Raw genomic sequence first — 26,266 nt, forward strand, 5'->3', positions numbered from 1 at the left:
TGTTCAACTATATATTTTTAATCTATGATTAAACAAAATAATTTCGGAAAATTTCGTTGGAATCTCTGGCATTTCCCCTTCTCCCGCTATTTTTGTAAAGAGAGGAGAAAAAGAAAAAGCACAAACTTGAGTTCTCTCAATGCATTTCCCCCTAAATGATCTGTTGTTTGTTCAACTGGGTTACTGATATCATCCATTTTTCTGTCAATCAAGGTAATGGAGCAGTTATAAGAACACTCCATCTCTTGCTTCCTCATTGGAAAAGCGGCTGCAGGAGGAAAAGAAGGCCGATGTTGTTTGTTTCTTCTATCGTAGAGATTCTATTCCCATTTATGTAAGCATCCCTTCTCTTTCTTTCTCTCTTTCTCTCATGAATTTAATTTTACTCATATGATCTTCATAAGTTCTTGCCTGCAATGTGTTTGTTCATTTGCCAATGATGGTGGAAGTTGTTTGAAGGTTGCTGCCACAGTCTCTGTTTTTGTGCTTTTTCGTTAGTTTTAGATTTTTCTTGATCTGGATTGTTGTTTCCTTGAATTCATTTGGTTTTGTTAGATTGCTGCCGGAACTTGAAGAAGCTAACATATACGTATTACGAATTATTAGTGCAAACGTTTGAATCAGTTTAGAGGTCTTGAGAACTTCGTTTTTGAGTCGCAAGAACTAAATGTTTGAAATGAAGCTAAATATTATTGTTCTAGCTGGAGCACTGGTGCTCAATCCTCTTATTATGTCCATAGGTCTGTTCCTACTTATTATCGAGGAAGGCCAATCTCTAGAGATCATAAGTACTTTGAATTGTTGATGTAACAATCCAAGCCCACCGCTATCAAATATTGTCCGTTTGGGCTTTCCCTTTCAAGCTTCCCCTCAAGGTTTTTAAAACGCATATACTAGGGAGAGGTTTCTACACCCTTATAAAGAATGCTTAGTTCTCCTCCCCAACCGATGTGGGATCTCACAATCCACATCCCCGAAGGGGGTGGACACGAGGCAGTGTGCCAGGAAAGACTCTAGGACCCGAAGGGGGGTGTATTGAGGGGTCTCACATCAATTGGAGTAGGGAATGAGTGCCAGCAAGGATGCGGAGTCTCAAAGGGGGGCGGATTGTGAGATCCCACATCGGTTGGGGAGGAGAACGAAGCATTCTTTATAAGGGTGTAGAAATCTCTCCCTAGTAGACGCATTTTAAAAACCTCGAGGAAAAGCCCGAAAGGAAAAGTCTAAAAATGACAATATCTACTAATGATGAATTTAGGGCGGTTACAAATGGTATCAGAGCCAGACACCAGGCGGTGTGCCAGCGAGGACGCTGGGCCCCAAGGGGTGGATTGTGAGATCTCGGTTAGAGGGGGAAACAAAACATTCCTTATAAGGGTGTAGAACCTCTCCCTAATAGACGCGTTTTAAAACCTTGAGGGGAAGCCTGGAAGGAAAAGCCCAAAGAGGACAATATCTACTAGCGGTGGATTTGGGCTGCTACGTCATTGATCTAAATTTAGAAAACAGCAAGTATTTCAATTTGTACTTTTTTTCACCTAGGAATTTGAACTCAAGACATGGGAGGATATCTCCAAACATCCCAATTCCGAAGCCCTTACCAGTTTCCCCGCCACCCTTGGGACGCAAATTCCAAAAATTTCATATTGTCTTTTCTTTTCTGCTCTTTATCTTTGAAGTTATATTATGCTGAGAAACAATCTGAGTCCTCATGAAAGCTGGTTACTGCAGCAAATAAAATTACCTGCAGAATTGTAATTGTTGTTTGGCTTATTTATTTTATTTTATTAACATTCACACCAATTTCTACCGGATCATTGAAGCATGGGGGATCATTTTGTGCTGTTGGTGGATCGGTTGCTCACTGAATCAAACCTTGAAGCTACTACTGAGAGATAAAAACATACTTTACCATCCTATGGCCTCAACAAATGCAGATAATATGATATCTTCCATAGATATAGATATTGAATCCATATCACCTTCAAGTAAACTTGTTGAGTGCAGAATTTGTCATGATGAGGACGATGAATCAAATATGGAAACACCCTGCTCTTGCCGTGGCAGCTTGAAGGTTAGATTTAGTTTAGTCAATACCAACTGGTTTTACTTATAAAAAACTCAGATAGCTATTTTTTGAATCCCCCTTTTAAAACTATATAGCTGACTAAACTGGTTTCAACGATGTTTCGAGAGAATTGTAGAACTAGATTCATGGCCGTTAAGAATGAGAAACAAAAGTGGGATCGAAAGTGCGATTACAGTTATACAACAAAATATATTCTACCAATATCTTTATATCTTAAATCAAATGTCATAATAATGGCTCAGATTGGGGTGCTATTCTTGTTTTCCTTTCCCTTTCCAATCCTTATTCCTTGTTGTGCTAGTTTAGATGGTTCACCTTGATAATTAGCTTCCGATTAGTGTCGATAATTGCAGTATGCTCATCGTATGTGCGTTCAGCGGTGGTGCAACGAGAAAGGCAACACAATCTGCGAGATTTGCCACCAGGTTTGTTGTGTTTATATTAAAAAGAGATGTGTTTAATGCAGGGCTAAATTTATGGTATCAAGAACTCCTTTTTCTTATCAGGACTTTAAGCCAGGGTACACAGCACCTCCCCATGTGTTTTATAATGGAGGTATTAGCTCACTAATGCATTTCAGGTAAGCCATTAACCAACCTATCTCCCCACAATGCATATAGTTTTCTTGTATATTGAGTTCCTGTTCATACATTTCTTCAACACTTTGATATCAAATTGTGGTCTCAGGGGAAGTTGGGAGATGTCAAGGCTGAACCAGCATGTCCCTGCAGGAATGCTCGATCACGAGTATCTCGATTCCGCGTTCGATGATTTCATCAGTCCCTCTCCATGCAGCGTACTGTGCTGCCGCATAGTTGCAGTAATGGTATTCCCTCTCTCTTCAATTTACTTCATTTGCAGTTTCCTTATCTCTGTAAACCAATTTTAAGTGTCTTGGTAATTGGCCTTGCTTTCTGCTGATTGAAAAGTATTACATGTTTTTGCTCGTTGATTCATTTTCATTGACTTATTGAGGCACCAAAGAAATTTAAAATACAGTATTTGGAAACTTAAAAGATGAAAATGTAAAGAGTAAATGTTGAGAATGGTTGGGAGGGAATCTTACCTTGGCTAATTTAGGAAATGATCATGGGTTTATAAGTAAGGAATACATCTATATTGGTATGAGACCTTTTGGAGAAGCCGAAAGCAAAGCCATGAGAGCTTATACTCAAAGTGGACAATATCATACCATTGTGGGTTCGTGATTTCTAACATGGTATTAGAGCCATGCCCTTAACTTAGTCATGTCAATAGAATCCTCAAATGTTGAACAAAGAAGTTGTGAGCCTCGAAGGTGTAGTCAAAATTGACTCAAGTGTCGAACAAAGGGAGTGTAACGACCCTAAATTTCCACATATCTAGAGTCGCCACTAACGTCTCATGCTCATCTCTAATGCAGAATAAAAACCTAAGCATGCTCATCTTTACTAGCGGAAAAATTTAAAACTTCAGAATACGTTAAAACATTGAAAAACACTGCCGGACTTACGTGTTTCAAACATCATGCTGGAGTTCAAAAGACAAAATAAAACGATTACAAATTAATTAATATAAATGAATGAAATGCAAACGCCCTATCCTAACCAAGACTAGGAATTTTAAATATGCAACTATCCTATGCACGCGCCACAGTCTCTGATCACGATGCCACCGTCAACCGTACATGGGAGCCTTGCCTTTACCTGAAAAACAATATGGCACACGGCCTGAGTATTTCGAAGAAATACTCAGTAAGTGACCCCACTATAGGGGCCATGCTAATGCAAACACATGCAATCATGAATAGGGACCTATCTCTAATCATCTTAGGGGTGGCCTCCAGTCTCGGACAAATTGGATGTGTAGTACTTCCCTACACACGACTCACACGTGCGAGTGTGAGTCCCCAGGGCGCTCGCACACCCCCTGGACCCTCTGGTCAAGCTAATCTGTAGCGACGTCCGGAGGTCAGCGGAACCCCATAGTGTCATGCGCCTCATGAACACCCTCATCTGTGTGCTTTCGCACCTGTGCGCATTCGCGCTCATCATAAGGTGCGCGTCCGCACTCATCATCTCTAGGGGAAGTAGCCCTATGCTTATGAACATACAAAATGCATGAGGTCCCTCTAAATCCATCGTAATGTCTCTTCTGACACAACCCTCTAGTCTCATCTCTTTGTTACTCTAGGTAACGCATATCGTGGATATTTATATTAATATCATTTTCATGCTCTTAGGGTTGTGTCCTACGTCGATCTAACGACAAAATGCAATATGGCACTCATCATCGTCTAGCATGCTCAATATGGAAAACATCATCATATTAAGGTAAAAATCATGCAATCATCATGCTCATCATAATGCCACAACGTGCGTCAAACATATTAAGCGTCACTCAACAAAATATGTATAAACTCGCACATATCATCAAGCATCATACAATTTATTTAGCCTATCCTATAGTAAGGCCACTTACTTGGTTGGCCTCGGCCGAAGTACTCCCTAAATAGCTAAACGTAAGCTCCCGTTCCGTGAGAGCTGCTTCCTACTTCGCTGGGTTTGTTTCCTATCACGCCGTTCACCACTTTCCGTTAGTATTTCACAATTAATTTACCTATAATTTAATAAATGTGAAATACGGCTCTAAAACGGCCTCGGATACCTTAATCGGGGCCGAAAACAGATCCGGGAGGGTCGAAACAGTGGAAACCGGGCTGAAAACAGGTGAGCCGAGCCGAACAGCCGCTGGAGCCGCTGGAGGAGCCGCCGGAGCGTCACCGGAGGGAGCCCGAGCTGTTTGCGCCGAGCCGAGCCGAGGACTGCCGCGCCGCTGTGTGACACGTGGCAGCAGCAGAGAAAGCCACGTCGGGCGGTAGTGTCGGGTCGAAGCGCGGGTCGGAGTCCGGTTCGGGGTCGTGGTTCGGGTCGCGGGCTGTGGAAGGCTACTGGGCCAAGGCTAAACGTTGGGCCTCGGCTTACTGGGCTGGGCCGCAAGTGTTTGGTTTGCAGGCCGGCTCAATTGGACCGTGGGTCTAGTCTGGGTTGGTTCAACTGAACCGTAGCTTCTGGGCCGGTTTGAGGTTTGGGCCGCTGTAGTTGGGCTGGGCCGAAGGCAGAGGCCAAGGGGGAAAACGGGCTGGCTCTCCCGGGTTCTGGGTTCGGGTTGACCCGGATCCGTGGATCTCGTCTTCCTTACCCGACTTTGGCCGATTTTCCGGCGAGTTTTCTCTCTCCTTCCCGCGGCTTTTTCGTTGCCGATTTCGGTCCTCTTCCTTCTCTTTTCCTCTTTGTTCGTCGTCCTTCTTTCCTTTTTGGGAGTTTTGCGGCCTAAAAGCTCCTAAAAGCCATAGATCTAAGAATCGATTAAGAAACCTAACTTTCCGACCTCGGTTACCGACGACGACGCTTACGAAATAACACCAAATGCCCCTGAGTTATTGTGCTTTCGTTAGGGATCTCTCTTACGGTAGTAAGAGGTTGTTTGGTGTCGGTTTAAGGGTGGTTTGAGGGCTCGTCGGAGAAACTGGACACTCGCCGACGTTTGTCCGAACTCTCTCTCTCTCTCTCGAAATTTTCTCTCTTTTCTCCCTTTGCAGGCATTCTGAAGATGCTGGGCTGAGGGTGGGCGAGCTGTGGCCGTTGTTTCGCGTGGGTTCCGCGAAACTCGGCGGTCGCCGGAAAACTCGCGGGTTTTCCGGCGACTGAGTTTTTTTTTTTTTTTTTTTTTTTTTTTTTTTTTTTTTTCGTTTTCATTTATTTATTTATTTATTATTAATATATATATATATATATATATATATATATATATATATATATATATATATTAATAATATATATATATATATACATATATATATATATATATATTTTTTTTTTCTTTCTTTCCCGGGTCGTTACAGGGAGTGTACTTTGTTCGAGGACTCCAGAGAAGGAGTCGAGCCTCGATTAAGAGGAGACTGTTCGATGGCTCCATAGGGCTCGGGGGAGGCTCTGTAGTGTAATTTGTTCGAGGGGAAGATTGTTGAGGATTGTTCATTGGCTAATTTAGGAAATGATCATGGGTTTATAAGTAAGGAATACATCTCCATTGGTATGAAAACTTTTGGGGAAGCCCAAAGCAAAGCTATGAGAGCGGACAATATCATACCATTGTGGAGAGTCGTCGTTCCTAAGAGTAAAAAGTTCAACAAATGTGGAGGAATGAATTTGAACCTCGAACCTCCACGAAAAGAGTAGATGCTTTAAACGCTAAGCTATGTTCATATTGGCAACTAAGATATTATTTAGCCTATTATTTTTCTCTCGTATTTCTATCATTATGACAGTTGGATTGACCTGAAATCCTCAGTTTGAGACTGCTAATCATATCTGTATGTTGCAGTTCATCGTTCTCCTTGTTTTACGCCATACTCTACCGATTATAATTAGTGGAGCTGGAGAGTATTCACTGACATTGTTAATGGTAAGTTTGTTGCTCGGCCTTGCTCCATTGTTTAGACCAATGAAGAGCCACAAGTGCATGTTCTGTGTATTGCAGTTGCTGATCTTGAGAATTGTTGGGATTCTTCTGCCTATATATGTCATGGTTAGGGTATTTACTTCCATTCGAAGACGGCGTCATTATCAGGTTAGTGATCCGGTTGATATCTAGAATTGATATGCATAGCATTTAGTCGTTTGAATTGCTCAGATTCTCGATGGAGCTGTGAGGTAGAAGTGTCATGTTTGATATCAATATTTGTTGGTGTGAGATCCCACGTTAGTTGGAGAGGAGAACGAAGCATTCTTTATAAGAGTGCGGAAACCTCTCTCTAGCGTACGTGTTTTAAAAGCTTTGAGGGGAAGCCCGAAAGGGAAAGTCCAAAGAGTATAATATCTGCTAGCGGTGGGCTTGAGCTGTTACAGTTCGGCTATTTCAAGGTTTAGTCTTTGAACTTTCGGGTTTATATCTATTTGATCTTTTAAGTTTAAGAAGTGTCATTTAGGTCTCTAAACTTTCAACTACATATCCAAAATGTCGATGAAGTTTAAGAAATGTCTAATAAGTTTTTAAACTTTCAATTATATACTTTCTCTGATAGGATCCCCCTCATCACCTCGCAACATCAGATGACGAAAGTGACTCGACGAGCCATTCTCAACCACGCTTCATCGACATGAGATAGCAGCAGTTCATTGTCCTCGTCTTTGATACGATAGAAACGATGTAACAAGAGAGAAAACTGTCAGATGAAATGCGTAGAAGGTCATCGACTCATCAACACCATTCATGGCAAGGAAGTTAAGAGCTGCATACGGTCCTCGCAGCGAGCAACGAGCCACGACCCAGTTAGCTTCTGCAATGAAGTGTTCATCATTTGTGGTGAAACAGCAGAAACTTGTTTGGTTAGATTCAAACTCTTTATGCAATAGAATCAATGGCTCACTTGCTCTCTTATGTATATAAAGTGTGTAATGGTTAGAAGGGGCTTTGATCTTTGTATATAATATGTGTCGCTTCAAAGATGAATGTGTGTTTATTAGTTGATAGCTGCTAAATTTGCTTTTAAATCTATACATATATACATATATATACATATAGATACATATACATACATATATACATACATATATTAGCTTTGATGTTTAAAATATTAGTGTCGACAACAACGCCGAAACCTCAGCTTTGTGAAAATATCGATAAAAGTCGGAAGTGAGTGATATTACTAGAAAATTTATCGACTCTTTTTCTTTTGGAGTTTGAGTCATTTTTTACTATGCTTTCGAGGCTCACAGTACTTTTGTTCGACATTTGAGAATTCTATTGAGATTGCTAAGTTTTTAGGGCATTGCTTTGATTCCATGTTAGATGAACACGAGATTCTATTGACATGGCTAAGTTTTTAGGGAATGGCTCTGATTCCATGTTAGATGAACACGACTCTCCACAATGATATGATATTGTCCACTTTAAGTATAAACTCTTATGACTTTGCTTTGATCATTCATTCCCTAAATTAGCTGATGCTTTGATCATTCATTCCCTAAATTAGCTGATATGAGACTTTCAACCAATCGTAAGAATGTTAGATGAAAAGGGTGAGCACCATTTCAAACTACCGTAAGAATGTTAGATGAAAAGGGTGAGCACCGTTTCAAACTAGGAAATAATATTTTTACCATTTCAAACTAGGAAATAATATTTTTACTAATTTATCCGTACCAGTAAAAAGTAAAAAGAAGTCAAATTCACTATTTTGTTCAAAGTAGCTCACGAATGTACATGTGAATTTGCCTGTACTTTCAGCAAGAAGAGAAAATTAAAAATTAAAAATAAAATAAATAATAATAATAATAACAAACAAAACAAAACAAAAACAAATAATTTGGATCTGTGGTTCGAGCAGATCAGATCATCGTCTTCGTCCACCTCGCCATTTTAGCAGCTCAAAGGTATTCTTATATCGAATCCTTCTTTCGCTCTTCAATCCTCCTCCTCCCTCTCTATTACAATACGCTCCATAGTAAGCTTCGTAGATGCATTTCTCTCGTCTTTTTCCTATCTTGTTGTTAGATTGATTCGTAGATGCATTTCTGATTGTAATGGAATTCAGTGAAGAAATCAATGGAATTAGAAAATGGCTGTGCGATATGTATTGCTCAGTAATCGAATGCACTGTGTTATATCGCTGGAGTTTTGTAGTAATTGTGTCTGGTTTAGCTGTGGTCTCAGTCGGTGATTGGGGACTAGGAAGGGGAGTTGTTTTTGTGATACGTGTTCAATCTTGTGGAGAAAGTAAGATCTTATTCTTCTTAGTGCTAAAGTTAATGATTAAAAATGGATCAATGGAGAAAGGAGTGAACAGTGTAGTTCTTTGTATTTCTTTTCCTTCCAATTCTTGAATCATGTACTCTGCATAAGTTGAGTGGTAGAACATCCTGTTTCTGATATTAGATTTTATGCTTTCTATCGATGAACTATTCTCTTGTTTTATATCTGATTTTTGTCTGTCTGATAATGAATGTAGAGCGCTGATGGTTGCTATCTATGTATTGCAGCTAGCTCTTGAATTGATCTTTAGCTTTCTTGAAGATTGATTGAAAGACACTTCCAGTTCATTTTCCCCCGACTTCGAACTAATGATTCGATGAACTTTACCTGCAGGCTGCAATTTTATAACGATTTGAGCTTTCCTAGTTAATCATGTCTGAGCATATCAAAGAGACTGGACGAGTGGACGGAGATGGACATGTTGGATCTCAAGAATCTATGTCTTCCTCTCGGAAGGAGGTTCGTGACTTCATACATACGCATTTTCGATTTGTAGAAGTTGATAACTAATTTTCTCTACAGGAGGAAGTTATAAAGAAAAAATATGGAGGGATTGTTCCCAAGAAGCCACCACTCATTTCTAAGGTGATTTGTTACCTGTAAAAAATTATGCATTCTTTCAGTATGATTTTCAATGAAATCCATGCATTCTTCCATATGGATGTCTAAAGCTTTTGAATCTCAACTTCAGGATCATGAACGTGCTTATTTTGATTCTGCTGATTGGGCATTGGGAAAGGTATTTATATTGTATCGCCCGTAACACCATTTTTACTCGATCTCGAAATTGGTTTGCATAACTTCACCTATTGGCTAATATATCCTCCATATTTTGGCTAATGGCAGCAAGGAGTTGAGAAGCCTAAAGGACCTTTAGAAGCCCTTCGGCCAAAATTACAGGTTGGTAAATAATGTGCTTACTGATTTGTCTCAGGTATGCAACCTTTGATATTATTTTAGGGTTGAGATCTTGAACACATGCACTGAACAGAGTGGTTGTATTTCTCAAAATTTAGACCTTGACCTCTTGAATAAAAGATTAGGGCATAACAGTTTTAACTTCAAATTCTCAAATTCCCAAATTTAGTATCCAGTAGTTATATTTAAATTTAGTATCTTGCTTGATTTTTTTTCTTGGAGAAATTTAGAATGTTAAAAGTGAAACTTCATTACCTCCATTCATGAATAATTATAATAGTAGACATGGCTTTAATCCATGGAAGGATGGTGCTGCCATTACCATATCTGCTACTATTTTTGCTTAAATTCAAGCATAACCCAGTACTTTAACAAGGCATCTATACAAATATTGTGAAACGATTTGTTAGTCTGGTAATTTTTTTGTTGCCTTTTTTATTTTATTTTTATTTTTTTATTTTATTATAATTACTATCATCAAGTAGGAGTAGGACTTATGTGCTTGCTATTTTTTTTTTCTCTTGCATAGCCAACACAACAGCAAACTCGATACCGGAAGTCTCCTTATGCTCCATCAGACGGCGAAGGTATACTCACCTATTCAAGCTTTAACTAAAACGATCAATCTCGATAGGTCCTTGAACTTTAAAATTTTGTGCCCGAACTTTTAATTGTCTAATAGGAATTGATTGTTTGGTTCTTAGTTTAACCTCTATGTGGCTTGTTAACTATATTATATAAGGATTACACAGCCAGTTGATTTCAAGCTGTATGTTGATGTAAATGTTAAATGCAGACAAAATATTATTTTAGGAGCCTATTAGAAAATTTTTAAGGACTAAATAAACTATATTCTAATATGATTGCGGTATATTTATTCACACAGATGGAGGAACTGCTCCAAATGAATTTGCAACTTCGAACGAATGAAGCGTTGCTTGTGCTCGTTGTACCTGTTGTATCGTATCTCACTCCTGTTGAATGCCTGCTTAGGTATGAGCAATTTTCTTTTGTTTTTTAGAATACAATTGCTCGGGTTCGGGGTTGGTTATTGTGCTTACATTAAGAATGTGTATTGTATGGAGGATGATAGCTACATTCATCTATTTCATATTTGTCATTGATGACAAATATTATGACTGACCTTACGAGTCAAATTCAAGAATGATGTAGTAAATCTGTGAGATATGTGTATTGTAGACCATATGCCTTCATCCTGCCTTTTAAAAAAAGTTGTCTTTTCGAGTTACTTGGATTGATTTAGTCTTTAAACTTTTAAAAAAAGGGTTCAAAATTGAATTTCGATGTATATTTTTATTTAGTCTCTATCGGCGACACGTCTACTATGTTGTAAGTTTAATAACGAATGGAGGTGAGAATTTTGACCTCTCAATTGAATATCTCTAAGTTAGCTAAACTATGCCTATAAGTTTATCATAGTGTCAATTTAGTTATGATCTAATAAATTTGCGATGTAGTTACAATTTTTTAAATACCTATATACGAGTTATTTATGGTTGCATATGCAATAATGTAATTCACTATATATTGATAGAAAAGGGTAAAGTAATGGACATAGGTTGAAGTATATAAATGAGCCATAAAATGTAGAACACAATATAATTCATATAGGTCGAAGAACTAAACTTATAATATTGCACCTCTCTCACTTTCAACACAGCACAATAAACACAATTGACGAGAATAAATGAATGTTTTGTAGTAATTAAATGAGAAATAAATGAATTTAGTTTGTGAATGACTTGATAAGCAAAGTAATAGAACATCAAATGGCAACTTGTAGGTTCAGTGATTCATGTCCTGACGAATTTAGTTTAAACTCGTCCATTGAAATCCTGAAAAAGACATTGGGATCTCAATACCACACTAACATGAACCTGTAATTCAGTCATTTTCACTTTACTCCCCACTGTAATTACATCAGTTCCCTAAGCAGAAGCTAAAAAAAAAAGCCTCAAAATGGTTCAAAAGTTACGAGTTTCGTGGTTTTCGAGCAGAAAAAAGAAAAAACAAAGAAAGAAAAAGAAAAAAACATCGACTCTTCGGGGGCGAACAGTGGTAAGGCTCAAACACTACAAATCCATAAATTGGCGTAACATACATAACAGATCCAAGATGACATCGAACACAATCATTTCCTAAGAAACGCCACAGTGGTAACGCGAGATCCCACAGATCCTCCAAAGGTGAATGTTGGGTACGTACGAACATGACTGAGGTACTGAAATGTAGGCAGTTCTCTTTGTGTTCCATCAGACGACTCGGGTTCTGCTGCGGAACCAACCATTCTTTGATTAAAGTTCTCAACTTCTTGCATAAGTTCATCTTTTGTACTGTTGCAGGAAGTGATCACCTACAGAAATTACCAGGAGTCGGTTCTAGTTGCATTGCAGTTCAGCAAAGGGCGGATGCAATGTCTATGCACTAGCTCTAAGAGAATGAAATAACGAATTTGCCAAAGAACATGCGATGTAATTTTTAAAAAATGATGGTAGGGAGTGTTCAGGGAGCTCGCAAGCATTTCATTAATCTCACATGCTCAAATATTTGAATGTTGGAAGACTAATAAAATTACAAAAATTTAAATAGCTGGCCGTAGGTTTCAAACTAAAAAATACTTTTAGTTTGTCATGTGTCCCAAGAACACATTAGGATAGATCATGGAAGACTAACAAATTTCTTTTTTCAGCCAGAGCAGTGGGAGAGGGAAAAGAAAAGCCTTACCAGTAACCCGCCCGACGCCACTAGTTTCGATACAGATTCCCAATACATGATCCTGGAAACATTAAATTTCTTTATCAGTAATATCTATAGAACTGAAACTTGAAAATCACCAATTATCTATTTATTTTGGAGCATATGCCGCCAATGATCTATGCGAGCGAGCACCGATCCAATGAGAAACAGTCCAGATACAACAGCATTAGAGGAGGATTATACTTGCTTATCGTTACCTTTTAATAGGACCATCTGGGTGCAATCCAATTGCATCTAAAGTTCCTTTATCCACAATGAGTTGAAATTTCCCTTCCAACTTTGTCTCAAGAACATCATCAACCTAAGCCATGTAAAACAATGCAATTAGGATGATTGCATTACATCAGGCATAAACTAAGTTATAAAATATTTCTACATAACAAATAAACGATCTACTGTTTTCTGACTATTCATGAATCACTGAAAGTAAAATTTCAACATATATTTCCTTACTAATACCCTTGAAATAAGACACGTTCAACAAATAGGAGTAGCACAAGGGATTAGTTGAATAATTCTAAGACGGTTGCTAGCAAACTAGTTTGTAACTTTCCTGCTTGTAAATTTTTCTGCTTCCATTTGCTTTTCGAATCTGCAGATAATCTTATGTTTATGTTTACACTGCTAAAAACTTCAAACTACACCCTACCATGCTTGATCGAGAATATTTTAATAACTCAATTATATAGCTCATAAAGGCATCAAACCAATTAATATAACCAAGGGCATTTAACAACTATAACCATTTATCTAATACGTACTTCGTTCATTTTATTTACTGAACTTTCGAAAGTTTCGATTATCATCTCTAAGACTTCAAATCATGTTTGCTACCTATGGTTGACGAAATACAGATCTAACAATCATTTCTTGATACTTAGATGCAACATAATCTCACAAACAATTGGATGGATTTAAGAAATGGACTAATCATGCCCACTGTCTCCCAAATAAAATTCGTCAATATGCATCAATTACTGTCCCTTACCTGAGAAAAACAGCCAACAGTAAGTCCATTTAGATCTAATTCTCAAAACCAAGAATTTAAACTAAGATTTGAAAACTTAAAACGATCAAAATAGACACAAAGATAGATAAGATTTATGGTAAAAAAATATAATTTACCCTTTAAAAAATTATTAATCTAATTCTACCCAATAAGGCCACCTAAATCTCAAGATCGACAATGACTACTCATATCATATGTGCCACACAAGTCATATTACAGCCCCAGTAAAAATGTGACAATGTCGTTCACCAAACCTTTTCATTTTTTTAAAATTCCCATATTCCAGAAACACCACCAATTTAGTGGGTTGAAGGGAACTATGTTTCAAAGTACATCCAAGAGAGAGGCAAGGAGATCTGAAAAGATTTTGAATAAGTTGGGTAATCAAAATATCTGCGTGGCAAGCCATACCAAAAAGTTAATATTGGAAAAGCCATTTCGCTCTGCAAGACTTCTAGCAAGATCTATCGCCCCTTCACTGTAGTCAGTTCCTGTCAAATTAGAGAATCTGCAAGCAAATGCAAGATGACATCAGTAAATACTGATGCAATTGTGAGATTGTTCATCCGTTAGTACTAAAATCTTATATCCTTAATGATTAAATTGAGTTCAAAACTAGAGCCTATCACTTAACAACACTGGATAACTGGGAACCTATAACCTTCTAGCTGTGTGCAAAAGTCTTAATCACCTAGATTAACCCTGAAGTGGCTTGCCACAAATGCTGCCCACATACTCTAAGAATCTATATCGTTCTCCCTGTCGCGAGAGCTCTCTTCTGTTTCTTTCATTCCAAAAGATCCATATATAAAGTTTAACCAAAGTAACTAAACTTTTCCTTCAAGAGAAGGCCCTCCAAGAAAAGCATATGCAGCAAGTCTGGAAGTTATTTAGGTTCAACACCTCCATATGGGTGGTTACCATAAAGGCCTTTCATAATCAGGAAGGCGTTATTCTTTTAGGTTGGAGGTCCTTTTTCTCAATTTGGGCTCGCTCCTTTTGTGTTGGCTATTTTTCTAGGCCATCATTCTATCATATTTCTCCCTGAAAGCTTAGTTTCTTATATAAAGAAAAAAAAAAACTATATTTTTTTGACAATCTTAGGTTAGTGGATATTCCCCCAGAGTATATATAACTGGTCAAATATGAAAGAAAGGTCTGTTAATTGGTTGTCATTCTCAAATTTAGAAGATACATGGATTAGAGAGAGTAACATTAGACCACGTTCCTCTTTCATTGGAAGAAGGAAATTCCAAATTGTCATAACTCCTTTGATCAAATGCCAATGTATACTTAAAAAAGGGAATAGATCTTTTACAAGACATGTATAAAGCATCAAGCTTTAGATCTCTATGGCCAAATATAATATCTCCATCATTATCAACTAGTGTGCCAATCAATGGCTGCATCTCTTTGAATTTTTCAACCAATGGAGAAAAAAGAGGAGTGAAAAGAAAAGGGCCCTTTTCTTTTGCTCACTTCACTTCGGATTTTTGCCTCCAACGGAGAAGTCAACAAGAGAAAAAGGATCTATCATCAAAAATATATTTCCATATTTAAAAAGAGATAAAATATCTTCACCTACTCAATTTATTAACCCAAACTAACACCTATCCAGTTGACATAAGACATAAGAGAAAAAGAAAACGCTTCTCTTAAATGTTAGCAAGAATCAAAAGGCACATCAAAACATACCCCTCCTTAGCAAATTCTTGAAGCAGCAAACCATTTCCCGTCCCAATATCAAGTACACTCCAACCATCCAAGAATTTGAAATCCTGTTCAACATTCTGTGACTTTGCATTGTCAGCTTGATTGGGAAACTGACCTTGAGAAACATCTGAACACAAACTTTTTGTCCAAGAAGCAACAGTTTCCATAACTTCAGATCCAAACCTGAAAAATGAAAGAAGTATAAAAATAGAAAACTAGATAAATAAAAGTCTAGTCTCTCTCTTATTCTACCCAGCAATCTAAATTAACTTTTTTTTTTTTTTTTTTTCCTTTATCATTGAAGTTTAACTTGTGAATCAAGTTTAACAAACCAAATTGAATTTACAAATAAAACATAGTCCTCAAGATGAATTATTGAGAATAATAATCACGTATAATCATCCTTTGAATCACTAGTAACTAATATCCTGCTCAAAAAGTAAATAGTCCAGGAACAGTTCTTCAATCTCTCAACGGAACTACAGCAGTACACAGAGAGTACTAACATATAGTATATTGACGAGGAAAGTGGTTAGAGAATATGATCATAGTTGAATAATATAGAAGGCCAAAAAACATACACAAAAATGAAGTGCAGCGAACTGCTGACTACATCTTTTGTCATAATACCAATGACATAATGATATTACAAGAATAATAGAAAACAAGATACCTTAAGAAATTCTTACTTACCAGACTTCACCAACATGACCATGTTCACGGAAATTTGTCAATTCATCAGCATATTGGGAATCCCAGTAGCTTTGGAGACCTAGCATTGATGACACGGCTTCGGTATCTGCTTCTATTTCATCCTTGTCAGAACTGAAAAATGAAACAAGTTTTATTTAGAATGAAAATATGGCCATTTCTTGAATCTCATTATACCAGGTTAATAATATTATTAATTCTTAATCTGATCAAGTAGTTAAGAACGAAATACTCTACTCCCCTGTGCATCACAGAGATTCTAAGCAAAATTTTCATAGATATCTATGAGTGACTGAATTTACTCATGTGTACCTTGACTAACCTTATATGGTAGCCTTTGATCCTACGAAATTTAGTTACCAAGAAAATTTATAGGATATTCGGTATGAACACCATGGTTTGAACCCACTACCTTTAAGTCATTGGCAGGCCAACCCACGATGGTCTCTAAGCATGTAGTGATTGTTACGCGAGTTACGGGTAAACGTATTGAAACATAGATCTAATCTCTAAGCAAAGAGAAAAGGACACAACTACAACAGTTCTACTGCACTTACAGATTGAAGAGCTAAAGGGAAAAACAATATAAGAGATCCACCCGACGTCTATGGTACTAAGGAAAGAACGGGCAAGAGACTGGAGAAATGAGGATCCACTCGCACCATCAGGAATATAATATAAGCGTAAGAGAAAACGTAATCTACATGAATTGCGCCGTAGAACCATATTCATTTATTTCAGAAATCAACGAGAATAACACGATCATTGAATGCTTTGGGAATCAATCCTAAAGAGAAACCAAAACACCAAATAACCAACTTCCAAACAGAAACAACGTTTCAAACGAACTGCGTTTCAACTATTTTCAGTAAGATTCACACAATTCAAAAGAATTAACCACGCCATACCTGTAATCGGAAGCGGCACGCAAATTCCCAGCAGAAAGAGCCTCAGCCGCGTCGGCATTACGCTGGTCATCGTCGAGGGTGCTACCGTACTCGCTCTTGATGGACCAAGAGTCAGCGGCCACTGATCGGTCGTCGTCGGAGACCAGGTCGACAGCGGATGGGGCTGCCCGAGCCTGATGCAACAACTCGGCATCTTCCGGCGTCAATCGAATCGCAGCCATGATCGGAAAAATGGAAGAAAAAAAAATCCTAATAGGAATCTAAGAAGTGGAATTGAATCGGAAGAACCTTGGTTGGTAAGACACGGAGGCGATCACAGCGGACGGTGGATCGATCTGGTGATAAGGCGTCAATTTTGGGCGTTTTTTTTTTTTTTTTTTTTTTTTTTTGCAAATATAATATAATATTAAGGTTGTTTTGTTCTTTGAAAAAAAAAAAAAAAAAAAAATCAGATGAGATTAACTTCAGAAGTAATTTTCTTTGAAAAATAAATTTCTAAAACTATTTATTATTATTCCTTATTTGCTTGATGTACCTTTTTATTCGACATTTTGACCCGTGTATCACTTAACTAAGAATTACTTCAATTGTGATCTATTGTAGCTTGTAAATTTCGAATCGCTCAGAAATTCACCAACCCGATCACTATACCTTAACTTATTAGCAAACTAAATCCTTTTATATATATATAATAATTTCTATTTAAGAATTAAATTATAGATTTTTAAATCGTAAACACTTATTTATCGAATGAACTATGGTACGAAAGGCCTATAGAAAATCTTCAACCGCCCAAAACACTTGGGTCAAGCCCAATCAACGAAATAGTGCAGGCCCAAAATGCTTGGGCCAAGCCTAACAGCGAAATATTTGCAGGCCCAAAACTCTTGGGCCAAGCCCAATAAGCGAAATAGTGCAGGCCCAAAACGATTGGGTCAAGCCCAATAAGCGAAATCTTGCAGGCCCAAAACGCTTGGGTCAAGCCCAACCCAGCGAAATAGTGCAGGTCCAAAACTATTGGGCCAAGCCCAATCATGGAATATTGCAGGCCCAAAACGATTGGGTCAAGCCCAATCAACGAAATCTTGTAGTGCAGGCCCAAAACGCTTGGGCCAAGCCCAATCAGCGAAATATTGCAGGCCCAAAATGATTGGGTCAAGCCCAATCAACAACCGCTAAGATCCCTATTCTACAATGTGATGATTCCATTTCCATTTGCTGAAAAAAAAAAAAAAAAAAAAAGAAGTCACTCCTTCAAGCCCCTGTGCTTCGCTTCAAACAAGCTGTAAACTGGAAAATATATGGTTTGTATCACTGTTTGTTGAATTAACCAGTCGCGCGCCAGCTCCATTCATCTTCCCGTCCTGTGAAACGGTCAGGCTTGGTTCCCACTATCTCCATTGTAGCCTTCATATTCAATTCAAAGCTTAAACCTCTCTGTGATTAACCTCTTATTACATTTTTCTTTGATTTTGCTATTTGGAAACCATTTCGGATTTCTTTCTCGTCTATTTTGATACTTTGATGCTAAGTTTTCTCCTCTATAATCATTTTTGTTTTACTGCTCTCAGAGAAAGCTGTGAATGCTGGAATGGCGTTTTGTAGAGCTGCAAAACGTTCCCTTGGATTTGTGATTTCTAATCGGCTGCTGAATAATGCGAGTCGGCATGGATTTTCCAGTTCTACTACTACTAGAGCGTTTGTTGTTAAAGGCGTTCGATATGGAGGTTCAGTTCCTTACACTCAGGATGCTACTTCTGCTCTTAGTTCGAGACTTAGTCTCTTGAGAAGATTTAGTGTCGAAACTCCTGCTGTCTCGGACCAGATGAGTCTCATCAAGCAGCTGAGAGAAAGAACTAGTGCACCTATTAAAGATGTCAAGGCTGCTCTTATTGATTGCAATTGGAATATTGGTAAGGCATCGTGATAGTTTCTGAAACTTTCTTTTGCTTTCAGTTTCATTTGCTGATATCTAATGTTGGTTAATTACTTGGTGTTACAGAAGCGGCACAGACGGAACTGAGAAAAAGAGGAAAGGTGCTGGCCCTGAAAAAGTCTTCTCGAACTGCCGCTGAAGGCCTACTTGCCTTGGCTCAAAATGAAACCGAAGCTGTTGTTATTGAACTTAATTGCGAGACTGACTTTGTTGCTAGGAACGAGATTTTTCAATACTTGGTAAGTTTTTTCATTTCGCCTTCATTTTTATGCAACATTTCAATTTGAATACGTGTGAATTTCTATGCATGTAAACAATCGTGTGCAGATTGTACGAACTTGTATAGTTTTTTTTTTATTCAGGAAGCCTTGTTCTTTTGCTTATAAGATATCGTATAATTTTTATCCAGGCCCTATCTTTAGCAAGGCAAGCATTGTTATCTGAAAGCTCGTCTCATAACGTTTCTGGGACATTTCCTGTTGGTCTAGAGCAATTGGAGGTAATATGTTTGTCAAAATTATTTCGCTTGAATTTTTGTAACTTGGTCTCCTATTTTATGGATGCAAGTAATGATGAGTGAAAACTAGGAAACATGAGTGGCATTGGTTAGAGATCACAGTTTAGGAGCCCTTGAAAAGGTATTTTCCATTGTCTTCTTAGTTTATTAACTTCTCGGTAAATGATAACATTCACATTCAACTCCAGGAGGATCTTTTTTTTATAAGAAAGGAAAAATTCATTAATCAAAATAAGACGAATTGGGGAGGATCATTAAACTGGAGATGCTCAGTCTACTTAGGTCTCTTTTTTATGTTCTTGATTGCAATGCTGTGAACTGCTGTACTTTCTCAGACGATGCCTTATGTAGATGTGGTATGGAGAGCTGATAGCTATACTCAAAACAATGTCCCCGTCTATTTTTTCTCATAAATAATCGTTTCCCTTTTGAGTGCTTAAGACCAGGTGTAAATGGGTATTATCGTTTCTCTAATTTGGACTGTGCTCCATTGAAAAACTTGGATAATATTCTTATAAGTTTGATTAAAATCAAATGCAAATAGATATCTTTCGGTTTTTATACATTTCTAATTGAATCATAGCTGAACAAACCTTGTTTAGAATATCTAATCAACATTTGTAATGTAATTCTTTCCGCTTGTCAGGGAATGAAATTAAATCTTGAACACCCAAAAATTAGTGGAGAAACAACAGCTCTTAATGCAGTTACTGAAGTGGCAGGCATAATGGGAGAGAATATTAAGCTAAGACGAGGTTTTTTGATGTCTGCATCTTCAAGTGGTGTTATTTCTACATACCTCCATACAAGTCCTCAACCAGGTACTTGAACTGTCTTGTCCTGTTTTAGAGATGGAATATATGTTTCCTTGGGTGACTGGCATTCAGGTTTTTCGGCTTTGAAAAGCATTAAACATATCTTGAATGGTGCATGCTTTTGCATTTAACACCAACGGCGGTCATTTTATGAATGCTTGTAGTGCTTCTAGCCTTCTTTTCTTATATAATTTTCTTGAATGTTATGAACTTTGTGCACAGTGTGTGGATGAGGGGGGCGGATCTGATCTAGTGGAGTGCGAGGGGGTGGTTATGCCTGTGGAGCTAGGAGGTCCAGGGATTGGGTGCCTAAAATTACATAAGGAGGCCTTGTTGGCCAAGTGGTTGTGGCAGTTCTTTTACAGAGCTTAATGTTTTGTGGCACTAGGTTATAGTAAGTCGATATGACCAACATCTTTTTAAGTGGGTGACAAGTGGCGGTATTAAAGGTCCTTTTTTGAAACAAGAGACAAACTTTTCATCAAGGAAATGAAAAGAGACTAGTGCTCAAAATACAAACTCTAATGAGGAGTGGAAAAAAAACCATAAAAAAGATGAAGCGAAAAGAAAGGAGTTGCTAAAAGTCAAACGTCCACCTCTTGATAAAGGTGAATATTTTCCATCTATTTATCTAGTTTTTAATCTTGGCAAGAACAGGCTGCCAAAAAGAGATCTTTTTGGGTTATCCACCAAGAGGAAGGCCAAGATAAAGAAACGACATTGACTCAACCTTACAACTAAGCCTTGTGGCAAACTGAACCAACTTTGATTCTTCCACATTTATTCCACATAAGTGCAGATTTTGCTCAATTAACCTTAGAACACCATTCAAAAAATTATTTATGAATGGAGGTCTCCTTATGAGCATCAGTCACTAGGTCTTTTTGTAATTATGATCTTGGTTTGATTTTGTTGGACTAGAGTCCCTTTGTCTACCTTTTAAGACTTCCTTTTGTTGAGCTTTTTTTTTTTTTTTTTTTTTTTTTTTTTTTTTTTTTTGTATGCCGTTATATTTTCTTTCATGTTTCTCAATCAAGGTTTGGTTTCCTAAAAAATAAAAGAAATTGTGCATAATGACAATTGGGACTTAAGGATGAAATTTTTTCTTTATATAAATTAAATGACATTCTGCAAATGGGAAAATTAGTATCAACTAAGTTTGGTAAATTTTTTGTCTTAACTTTCATTTTGTGTAATTTTCAGGTTTGGGTCGAATTGCTGGAATTTTATCTCTTGAAGTCGAGGGTGTTAGTTCACAGTCAGATGCTCTTCAACGTGTTGGATCAGAAGTAGCGATGCATATAGTGGCTGCAAAGCCATTGTTCTTGACAAAGGAACTTGTTTCTTCTGAAGCATTAGAGAACGAACGTGAAATTCTCCAGACTCAGGTCTGTGTACTATGTAGAATTTATTAAGTTTTAGTTTATTGCTTGTCCAAGATATTTTCTTTTCCCATCTATTATTTCCTTCTCCACACCCTTTTTCAATTTCAATATTGCATTACATATCTGTTATGTGTCATTTTTTAAGAACAAGAGGCACACTTAGTCAGAGGTTACTTTCAAATGAAATTCCTAGTAACCATCCTCGAAATACAGAGTTACATATTTTATTAGATTATAAATTTACCTTTGTGCTAACAGGGTTATGTTGATTTAGTTGTATTTTAAAAAGTTCTAATAGGTCAATGAACTTTTAGGCATGTTTAATTTAGTCTCTATACTTCAAAAAGATTCTGGTAAAGACTTTGTTTTTTGGTTAAATGTATGGTGGTGTTTGTGCTCTTTTCCTGGACTTATCATTGTTACATTTGTTTTTTTCCCTGATAAATTTTGATGTTGACTAGTTTGTGGTATTTGATCTCTTATTTTAGTCATATCATTTTTTATGATTGTTTAATGTCATATTTATGTAAATGGATCACATGTCAGGCTGAAACTTCTGGCAAGTCTGGAATGGCCCTAGAAAAAATGGTTGAAGGTCGGTTACGGAAGTACATGGAAGAAGTTGTTCTTATGGAGCAAAAGTTTATCGTCAATGATAGTATTAATATAAAGGTGAGGTGCCAATCATATTCTTAATTTATATTTTCTCAGGAATCAATCTAGTACGCTGATAATATTAAAAATTAATCATCAACCCAAATAAAAAGAGGGTCTGCAAGCTAGTGAATGGCGAGAGTGTGTTTTTGGTTTATTATATTGAATTTTGATGCTTTTGTTTAAGATTTCAAATTTGTGCCTTTTTGCGTGTTCTTTTAAATATTGGTTATAATGGTACATTTAATGTCCAAGCATAATGCCATATTAGTTAATTTATAGATTTTGAAGCTATTCCCATTTTATTTTGTAGAGTAAGATGTAAATTAGATATTTTGAAGTTATTGGTTAGCACACACACTTTAGTCTAGCTAGCGTGTTTGTATTCAACACTTGCAAACTCCAACATTTGTTGGACACATATCTGGCACTTGTTAGCACAATAGTTGTACAAAGTCGGTATAGGTTCACCATTTGTTAGACACATCTGAACACTTGTCAAGTACATAAATAGACATGAAATGGTAAATTTTGAGAGTGAAATACTAAACTCATATTTTTAAGCATGTAAATGCATAAACTTGTAGAATTTGAATTTTCTTGTATAAATATAATATATATTTTAATAAACATGTCCTTGTCATGTCCATGTCCTAGATTTTTAAAAAATGACATTTCATAGTGTCTATGTCATGCCGTATCCGTGTCTCATGTCTGTATTTGTACTTATTATGTCTGGAAACCTTTTATTAATGTTCAAGAGAAGATAAATTATATACAGATGACTATGAGCCAATCTTAGTTTTCTATCTTCTATTTGAGTGTGCATTCACTCGTCGACTGGCTATGCTTTACTAGGAATAACTTGCGAGATCCAAATTTATTGTTTGAGGGCAACTGAAGAACATAAACATTTACCTAGTGAAAATTAACACATTAGTTCCAATTTTATTGGAAAGGTCCTAGAGGGCTAACTGTATAAAACTGTGTCTTTTTTTATTTTATACACACACGACCATTACTCTATGTCAGACCCTTACCATTTTTTTCTCTGAAAATCATGACGGATTTGGTGATGGGCTCATAAGGTAGGATTCAAAACAGGAAAGATAAAAGGAGGAACATTTAAGCGATTAATTATCAAATAATAATGGCAAGGAGTCCACTTTGAACAAAGATCTCAGAAGCTGCAAATTCATTGTAAATGTGTGTGAACTTCATTAGTAAATTTTAAATTGTATATTACCTATTTCTTCCAAGAATGGATTATTACGTATCATGCATGCTATATATATTTATATTTGTCATGGAACTCCTGTGCTTCTTAGATCTCCAGATTAAGTTAAAAAATATGTTGAAACTATTTTTCAGACATTGTTGGATAACCTGTCCAAGGAAGTGGGTTCGCCAGTGAAGATTGGTAACTTTCTAAGAGTGGGAGTCGGGGAAGGAATTGAAAGGTACGCTACTCATATATGTCATAGTGGTTTTATGATGTATCATTCTTTCTGAATGGAAGGATTTCACTGACCAGTTACGCTTCTCTTCATTTCTTCATTTACTTAAAGATTCCTAGTCCTGTTTGACGTGTCATACTTATCATTTATTATTAGTAACATCTGAGATCTTGGGAACTTTGCTGAAATAAGAAATTCTAACCCAAAGTTGGAAGGTAACAAAATGACTTCCTAGTTGGCTATGCCGAGACTGTGATTGCAAAAGACCTAATCTATAGATTATCAAATTTAGATTACAAAAGTAGCTCCTCAACTCTATTCGAAGTCTTTATTTAATGTAGAGTTTCAATCAATGTTTTCAAATGCTAAACGGTGAGCTCAAGGCTTTTTCTTTTTTTCTTTTTTTCCTCCCTTTAAGGTACCAGGGGAGCTGAAGCCTCAATTGAGTTTAAAAAAAAACATAAAATGATGAAGTTATGCATTATAAAACATAATGACTATATAGAGGTACAACAGGGGAAAAAAATCGGTTAAAACTCAGCATTGTTATAACAAAATCAACTTTTTAAAATTGTCTTTAACCTTTGTGGTAATTGTCTAAGTTACCTAACTCATAGTATGTTAGAAAATCAAGATCATATTTATAAATCTGTATCTTGGTATAAATTGCCTAACCACTTCTCTTCCTATAGTTATGCTTCTCTATTAACGGATTGGAAAAACCTCTTGTAATATTTCTGAAGAATAGAGAACAAATGAATATTATTCTATTTCAAGGTGTAGAGGCTCTAATCCTCTGTATTTCATGGAGGCACAAGTCTCTTATGATCATAACAAGACGCATCACTCAAATTTAAAAATCCGCTCCTAATACATAAAGAGCATATCCCTCAAAGCCTTTAAAACATTGGTTTCAAGCCAATGTTTTTAAAGAATTTCCACGACACTGAAATGTTAAGAGATCTTCTCTTTCTAAATGATTTATAAATTGATGAATTGCTTTTGGGATACTGTCAGGACCTGATGGGTCTAATTTTTACTATTTTCACTGTAAATTGCAGGCTGGATACATCAGATTCATCTGAACCTGTGGCTCAGGCTGCATAAATATAGGTAAGGCTTTTGCAGGGATGTTATAGTGTTGATCTAAGCTTCTCTTTATAATCGTAGTCGAAATTGTCCTTTTGGCTCCTCGGACTTCACTGACCAAGCATCTTAATATAGTTCCTTATCGGTGTTCTTTTAGGAGTAAAATTTTCTTTTGCTGGGTTTAATCTAGATATTAAGTGAGATAATTGTAATACTCACTAATTGACTCACATAAGACTATTTACCACATTTGTAGTTAGGGGGAGTGGAAGAGTAATTATTGATATACATCATCGATCGTTCTAGATATTAACCAAGACAATTGCAATAATCCCTAATTGATGCACATTTCATATTTTTCACATCTGTTATTAATTTTTTAGACCATCACATTTGTAATATTGGGTTTCTGCATTTTGCATAGGTCTGGTACTAGCTCTCCTATTTCTCAGCATCTCAAGGCTCATTTCCTGCCAAAATTGTTCTTGGTAGTTAAGTTCCATTGCATCCTCAGTGCAGAAATTTTCAGGTGCAAGCATTACAAGGATTGTATCTATTGAGCCAGAAGTCTTTCTGGTAACAACCTGTCTGCATTTTTGTTTATCGCTCGTCTGATTATACGATTGACCGACCAATAAATTTTGATATCTGAGTCAGTTAAGAGTTTATGTTACTTCACACAAATTGTGTCTCTGAAATTTGTATCCCAGAGTTAGATGAAGATAAGGAAATAGATCTTGGGAGCCCTGTTACTATTGATTGTATGATTAATTGGTGCTTTTGAAATGTTAGAGATTTTGATGATGCCTGTGAATTCCATGATGCATCTTTCTTTGAATTTTTCATTCAGTTGTCTTCTAGAAACTATGTATTAGCTAAGGTTAGATATCTATGTATTAGCTCATTTGGGGGAAGGATTTGAATTTTATGGTAATCAAAAGTTACTCTTTTTTCAAATACCTTCATTCTTAAATCTTGGCTAAGGTTTGAGATTAGAGTAATGTGTTTAATTATTTAGTCTCAGCTGAGTCAATTATAATTTTTTTTTTTTTTTTTTTTTTTGTTAATAGTAAATTGTATCCATGCCCAAAATATTTTAAAGCTCTTAATTAACAAATTTTTTGTTAATAGTAAATTGTGTTCTAAATAGTTAAATAACAACTTGATTTTTTTTTTTTGATTTTTTTTTTTTTTAGTTTTGTGTTTTATAGGATTTTTTAATTAAAAAAATATCTAATAAATTTCAAAATCTTTTTTAGAATATATATTACATCAAAAATTTCAATTTTGTGTAATAAATTCCTACAATTAATTAAATTTTGCCTTTTAAATTCCTAACTTTAAATTTTATTTTTAAGAGATCAATACATTTTTAAAAATTACTAGACTCAAAATTGAAATTTTCAAAAACCTATTTAACATCATTAAAAGAATCTCATACCGGTGTTAAATAGAATCTCATACCGCTACCGCTGAGAAAACGAGAACTTTC

The 26,266-nt window shown here is 36.6% G+C and overlaps 4 protein-coding genes and 1 long non-coding RNA gene across 10 annotated transcripts; 3 read left to right on the forward strand and 2 right to left on the reverse strand.

The window, feature by feature from the left end:
* The first annotated feature begins 72 nt into the window (after nucleotides 1–72).
* On the forward strand, nucleotides 73–7,602 carry LOC111786585 (uncharacterized). 4 transcript variants are annotated; one of them, XM_023666823.2, is made up of 8 exons: nucleotides 73–334; nucleotides 2,008–2,074; nucleotides 2,443–2,514; nucleotides 2,596–2,669; nucleotides 2,777–2,915; nucleotides 6,455–6,535; nucleotides 6,611–6,700; nucleotides 7,155–7,602. In XM_023666823.2, the coding sequence occupies exons 1-8, from the start codon at nucleotides 156–158 to the stop codon at nucleotides 7,236–7,238; spliced, it is 786 nt and encodes a 261-aa protein (XP_023522591.1). In that variant the 5' UTR covers nucleotides 73–155; the 3' UTR covers nucleotides 7,239–7,602. The 4 variants fall into 4 exon arrangements, with proteins under 4 accessions (XP_023522591.1, XP_023522606.1, XP_023522612.1 ...); XM_023666838.2 differs by having other exon boundaries at nucleotides 194–334; nucleotides 1,824–2,074; XM_023666844.2 differs by lacking the exon at nucleotides 73–334 and adding an exon at nucleotides 355–459 and having other exon boundaries at nucleotides 1,824–2,074.
* LOC147793739 (uncharacterized) lies at nucleotides 3,530–5,835 on the reverse strand. The gene is made up of 3 exons (XR_015420067.1): nucleotides 4,736–5,835; nucleotides 4,550–4,639; nucleotides 3,530–3,774 (listed from the first exon to the last, which is right to left on the reverse strand). It is a non-coding gene; the product is annotated as an uncharacterized LOC147793739 (long non-coding RNA).
* A 747-nt stretch (nucleotides 7,603–8,349) lies between the features above and the next one.
* On the forward strand, nucleotides 8,350–11,051 carry LOC111788392 (uncharacterized). Of its 3 annotated transcripts, none has more exons than XM_023668723.2 (7): nucleotides 8,350–8,505; nucleotides 9,218–9,343; nucleotides 9,407–9,469; nucleotides 9,576–9,623; nucleotides 9,731–9,784; nucleotides 10,332–10,389; nucleotides 10,689–11,051. In XM_023668723.2, exons 2-7 carry the CDS (start codon nucleotides 9,257–9,259, stop codon nucleotides 10,730–10,732), a joined length of 354 nt encoding a protein of 117 aa, XP_023524491.1. In that variant the 5' UTR covers nucleotides 8,350–8,505; nucleotides 9,218–9,256; the 3' UTR covers nucleotides 10,733–11,051. The 3 variants fall into 3 exon arrangements, with proteins under 3 accessions (XP_023524491.1, XP_086977675.1, XP_023524492.1); XM_087121549.1 differs by having other exon boundaries at nucleotides 8,440–8,505; nucleotides 9,112–9,343; XM_023668724.2 differs by having other exon boundaries at nucleotides 8,445–8,576.
* Nucleotides 11,052–11,690: 639 nt separating this feature from the next.
* LOC111788391 (uncharacterized) lies at nucleotides 11,691–17,287 on the reverse strand. Its single transcript, XM_023668722.2, has 7 exons — nucleotides 16,922–17,287; nucleotides 15,996–16,127; nucleotides 15,285–15,485; nucleotides 14,001–14,097; nucleotides 12,778–12,881; nucleotides 12,548–12,599; nucleotides 11,691–12,176 (listed from the first exon to the last, which is right to left on the reverse strand). Exons 1-7 carry the CDS (start codon nucleotides 17,140–17,142, stop codon nucleotides 11,955–11,957), a joined length of 1,029 nt encoding a protein of 342 aa, XP_023524490.2. The 5' UTR covers nucleotides 17,143–17,287; the 3' UTR covers nucleotides 11,691–11,954.
* Nucleotides 17,288–18,145: 858 nt separating this feature from the next.
* LOC111789341 (elongation factor Ts, mitochondrial) lies at nucleotides 18,146–25,578 on the forward strand. Its single transcript, XM_023670076.2, has 10 exons — nucleotides 18,146–18,295; nucleotides 18,493–18,834; nucleotides 18,924–19,096; nucleotides 19,267–19,356; nucleotides 20,021–20,195; nucleotides 21,393–21,577; nucleotides 22,121–22,246; nucleotides 23,600–23,688; nucleotides 24,747–24,798; nucleotides 25,199–25,578. Exons 2-9 carry the CDS (start codon nucleotides 18,513–18,515, stop codon nucleotides 24,790–24,792), a joined length of 1,206 nt encoding a protein of 401 aa, XP_023525844.1. The 5' UTR covers nucleotides 18,146–18,295; nucleotides 18,493–18,512; the 3' UTR covers nucleotides 24,793–24,798; nucleotides 25,199–25,578.
* Nucleotides 25,579–26,266: the final 688 nt, after the last annotated feature.

Source organism: Cucurbita pepo, chromosome 2 (genome assembly GCF_057944985.1).
Source record: "Cucurbita pepo subsp. pepo isolate OVF chromosome 2, ASM5794498v1, whole genome shotgun sequence".
NCBI classification, from domain to species: domain Eukaryota; kingdom Viridiplantae; phylum Streptophyta; class Magnoliopsida; order Cucurbitales; family Cucurbitaceae; genus Cucurbita; species Cucurbita pepo.